The sequence below is a fragment of the Sinocyclocheilus grahami genome, unplaced genomic scaffold, assembly GCF_001515645.1.
Source record: "Sinocyclocheilus grahami isolate Dianchi unplaced genomic scaffold, SAMN03320097.WGS_v1.1 scaffold82.1, whole genome shotgun sequence".
Taxonomy (NCBI): Eukaryota; Metazoa; Chordata; class Actinopteri; order Cypriniformes; family Cyprinidae; genus Sinocyclocheilus; species Sinocyclocheilus grahami.
Genome location: NW_015505261.1, coordinates 1388136 through 1392455, shown reverse-complemented (window position 1 = coordinate 1392455; position 4320 = coordinate 1388136). Strand labels below are relative to the sequence as shown.

The window sequence follows — 4320 nt, the reverse complement described above, 5'->3', positions numbered from 1 at the left end:
GAATATGTAAAATAGTAGCCAAATCTTGATAGATAGATAGATAGATAGATAGATAGATAGATAGATACAGGGTTTGAAATTAACACCCGCTGTTCAAATTAACTCTGGCAAATTACTAGCCAATTTGGTGGGTTACTTTTTTTTATCAAGCTTACTTGAACACCCAACAAATAACGGCAGGCAGGCGCACTGGTTTCCTTTGATAGGTAGATAGACAGACAGACAGACAGACAGACAGACAGACAGATAGACAGGCAGATGGACAGATAGATAGATAGACAGACAGACAGACAGACAGACAGACAGACAGACAGACGGATGGACGGACGGACAGACGAACGACTAGATAGAGACAGACAGACAGACAGACGGACGGACAGACGGACAGATAGATAGACAGATAGATAGACAGACAGACACAGACGGACAAATACAGACAGACAGACACAGACGGACAAACGAATACAGACAGACAGACAGACAGACAGATAGATAGATAGATAGATAGATAGATAGATAGATAGATAGATAGATAGATAGATAGATAGATAGATAGATAGATAGATAGATAGATAGATAGATAGATAGATAGATAAGATTGCTGAAAAGAGCACAGTAAAGTCGACTGAGTTACTTGAGAAGGATCTGTTGGTTCTCTGCAGGACAGGTGTAACTACACTCAGTCATCATCACCTCAGTGACACTCAGAGCAAAAGCTACTCTGAGGTTTAATGTTGAGGTTAGTGAACAGCATGTGAACGCAACTCACTTTCTTTTCTTCTTGAATAAATCATGTCTCAACTGTGGAAAAGAACAGGCAGATCCTGGCAGTCCAGGTCCGGGTTGACTGTAGACTCCCTCAGGAACACTAAGTCACCCACTTTGGCAAAAAATGACGCTCATACTTGCCATGTCTCTGACTCTGAGGCCTTACTGACTTTTATCCCGTATAGCTCTTCAGTCTGGTCTAGCAGAACCAATTTGATTATTCATGCTTGACAAACAAATAATCAGATTAATGTTTAATCAAAAAGAAAAAAAACTGTTTTCTGGAACAAACTCCCATGGCAGTTCATAACTATTTTACAGTTTAGCCAACTGGGGGTGAATTTGTGTGAATTTGTACATTTTGATTCGTACAAAAACACAACTTTTTGAGAAAAGTGCAACAGCTAATAAAACATCCCAATAATCCACAAGTAATCCACATGACTCCATTTCATCAATCAACGCCTTGTGAAGTGAAAAGCTGTGTGTTTGTAAGAAACATTCTGACGGCACCCATTCACTGCAGAGGATCCATTAGTGAGCCAGTGATGTAATGCTAAATTTCTCCAGGGTGAGTATTTTTAGTATGTATTTATTTTTTCTAATCCTTTTACCATAATATGCAGCAAGTGGAATAAACTGGTGGACTATTTTAATCACTTTTAATTGGTCTCAAATATATGAGGTGATAACATAACACATGTTCAAAACATAAAGATATGCTATATTCCCAGATCCCAAATATTACTTAACATGTATTGTTTAAACTGAAACATTACTTTGGCTGTATTGCTTTGTGCTCAAGTGGATCCAGAGACTGTAGCCTCTTGTGTCTATTTATGTTTACTCTCCCTCTGGTGGTGGAAATTGTCAATTACAATATTCCAAAATTCCAATATTATTATTCAGTTGTCACTGCACCACTGAGACTCAGATTTATTAGGAACATTTTTACTTATGCTTATGTCAGCAAGCTAAATTCATTACAGTTTTATTTTACAACTCACACTGACAGGTACATGTCACTGTGGGCTTCAGCACAGGGTGAGAGGTGTGACTGCTCTGATGTCACACCTGATAGCGGTGAAAAAGCAGAGTTCGGTTAGGACGGGGGTCAAACCAGAGAGAGTTTGAAATGGACACAGACAAATCTCAGCAACAGTTCTCTGAAAATTACTCTGAGGTCACCGTTAGCTCAAGTGCAGGTAAGAACTCCTTTGAAATTTCGATGACAAATATTTACAATTTAGTAATTTAGCAGATGCCTTCATCCAAAGCAACTTACAAATTACAAGAATTTTGTCATTCTCCAATGGCAACTTTCAAGAGTAAACTAGAGTAGCACAAAAAATCTAAAGCTGATATAAAAATGTTAAAGAGAAACTAGAACAGCAAGTGTTCGAGAAAGTTGTGACTGTGGTTTTAATACATAATATGCTTATATCAGTCAGCACTTTTTGTTTAGTCTTTAGGTGTTTATTTTATTTATTTAGTTTATTTCAAATATAAAATTGTCAAAATATTGTAATGCTGAAAATTAAAAATAAGCTGTATTGAAAATCTTTTCTGTGGTCTATCTGACTTGAAATACCATGTTTCAATTACTCTTTTCGAGGTGTGTTTTTTTTTATAATCCATTAGGTAGAGTCAGGGTTATTATCGTTAACAAAAAAATTTAATAAAAATTATTACTTGAACAATTTTTTAATGTATATAACAATAAAAATAAGAAAAGCAGCTGAAATGAGTTTAAGTTATTATTTTAAGTAATACAAACGAATAAAAAAAACAAGTATATTATAGTATATACTATAGTACTATATAAGTGATACAAAAATAACACTGCACAGTATGACATTCAAAAATCCATTTTTAAGGTAAGTTTGATGCACTTTCACTCTTTACCCTAATGTTGTGAATAGGCCCTGGAAACCAAGAGGCCCCCAATTTGACAAATTAGTCACTTTTTTGGCCATTGTTTGCCTAAGCTGAGCGTAATCCTCAGGGCCCTGGCATGCCTCTCTCTCACGATATTGAGTTTAGGTGGCAAAGCCTGCTGTCTTTTGAGTTCCTGGACGTTTGTTTGGAAGCACTAAGGCTCTTAAATCCTCCGTCTTCAGTGAGCATCATTTGAGAGATGTGTACCTACAAATCCAACATCTCAGAGGCGTCAGTGCTTGATGAAACTCTCACTGGCAATAGGAAATTGCTTGTAACTAGAGAGAGACCTGGCTGAGTCAAGACTCTTTCTGTTCTTCTCATAATGAATGTGGCTCTTTGAATTTCACCCTATTGGATGCAGATGTTCAAAATCACCCAAGAAAAGATTCTGGGACATCTGAGAGCATCCGGGGTGGCGGAGGACGAGTGAGACCGTACCCCTCGCCATCCCGCAGGAGACACCGCACTACCTTCAGCAACGAGCAGCTGGAACAGCTGGAGCTAGCTTTCAGACAGAACCACTATCCTGATATCTACTACAGAGAGGAGCTCGCCAGAGCCACCAAACTCAACGAGGCTCGCATACAGGTAACTCAGCTGATCGCTAACATGCTAATTAACCTGTTGAGAATGTTTCCAGGTTTAAGTTACACTAACCTGGGGTGTTGAGACGGCTGTTCACACTGATAGCGATTTACAGTGACACAACAAAACGTGTGGATAGAAACCCAGCAGAGACTTCATAATGCTTGCTGCTTGTGTGGACAGATGCACAAAAAACTTCTCAAGACAGACATTTCTTGAGAAAATCGTAAGAATGTAGCTAAGTTGAATTCCTGAAAATTCTAAAAAGTTCAAACTTTTTAATTAAAAATTCGTATTTTTCTTAAGATCTTTTTTTCTTTGAGGCCTTGCAATTACACAATTAATAATACAATTAAAAACGAGATCTCTATTTGATTTTTATTTTTTTTGTTACTGAATTTCAGATTTAGGAAAAAGTCACTCATAATAATAACCAACCACTTGTTTACAGTATTGATGATTGGGGGGGCCGAGAAAAATAATTTCTTAATGCCCAAAAAAATTAATTAACTCAGAAATTGCTAGTAATTATTATTATTTTTTTTTTTACAAATAATTACAAAGATTATTTTATTCAAATTCAAAAATATTATCATTTTTTGAATTAACAAATTTTGAAGTAGACGGACTGAACTTCCAAAAATCTTTGTTTTGTTTATTTTATTTGCAATTTCAAGCAATCCTCTTTTACAGAGTAGTAGTAATATATATGTGTAGCCATAGTCTGGTAATGCTTAATAATTTAAACAACCCAATAAATTCATAAAACAGTTTTTTTTTATTTGACTCATTGATTTAAGATGAGTTAGAGGTTATCCTAACTTTTAAGAGATTATTTATTTTTAGGCCTATTTGTTTATTTTGTTTGTTAGTTTTTTTCATTTTCTAATTTTTTTTTAGGAATTCAAATGATTCTGTTTAATAAAGTTTTGTCTTTAACACAGTCTTAAGAAAAAAAATTGAAAGTTCTTAACCCTTGTGTGACCTTTTGGACATTTTGGTCCTTTTCAGTTTAGTTTTTTTTTT

The 4320-nt window shown here is 35.6% G+C and overlaps 1 protein-coding gene across 1 annotated transcript; it reads left to right on the top strand.

The window, feature by feature from the left end:
• The first annotated feature begins 1903 nt into the window (after nt 1–1903).
• Nucleotides 1904–3704, top strand: LOC107586498 (homeobox protein prophet of Pit-1-like). The gene is made up of 3 exons (XM_016273891.1): nt 1904–1973; nt 3071–3297; nt 3699–3704. Exons 1-3 carry the CDS (start codon nt 1904–1906, stop codon nt 3702–3704), a joined length of 303 nt encoding a protein of 100 aa, XP_016129377.1.
• The last annotated feature ends 616 nt before the right edge of the window (nt 3705–4320 follow it).

Bases quoted from the DNA above. Each gene is read 5' to 3' on its own strand.
- LOC107586498 (XM_016273891.1), top strand. From the start codon at position 1,904: ATGGACACAGACAAATCTCAGCAACAGTTCTCTGAAAATTACTCTGAG. The intron at 1,974-3,070 runs GTAAGAACTCCT...TATTGGATGCAG, and splicing joins CACCGTTAGCTCAAGTGCAG to ATGTTCAAAATCACCCAAGA.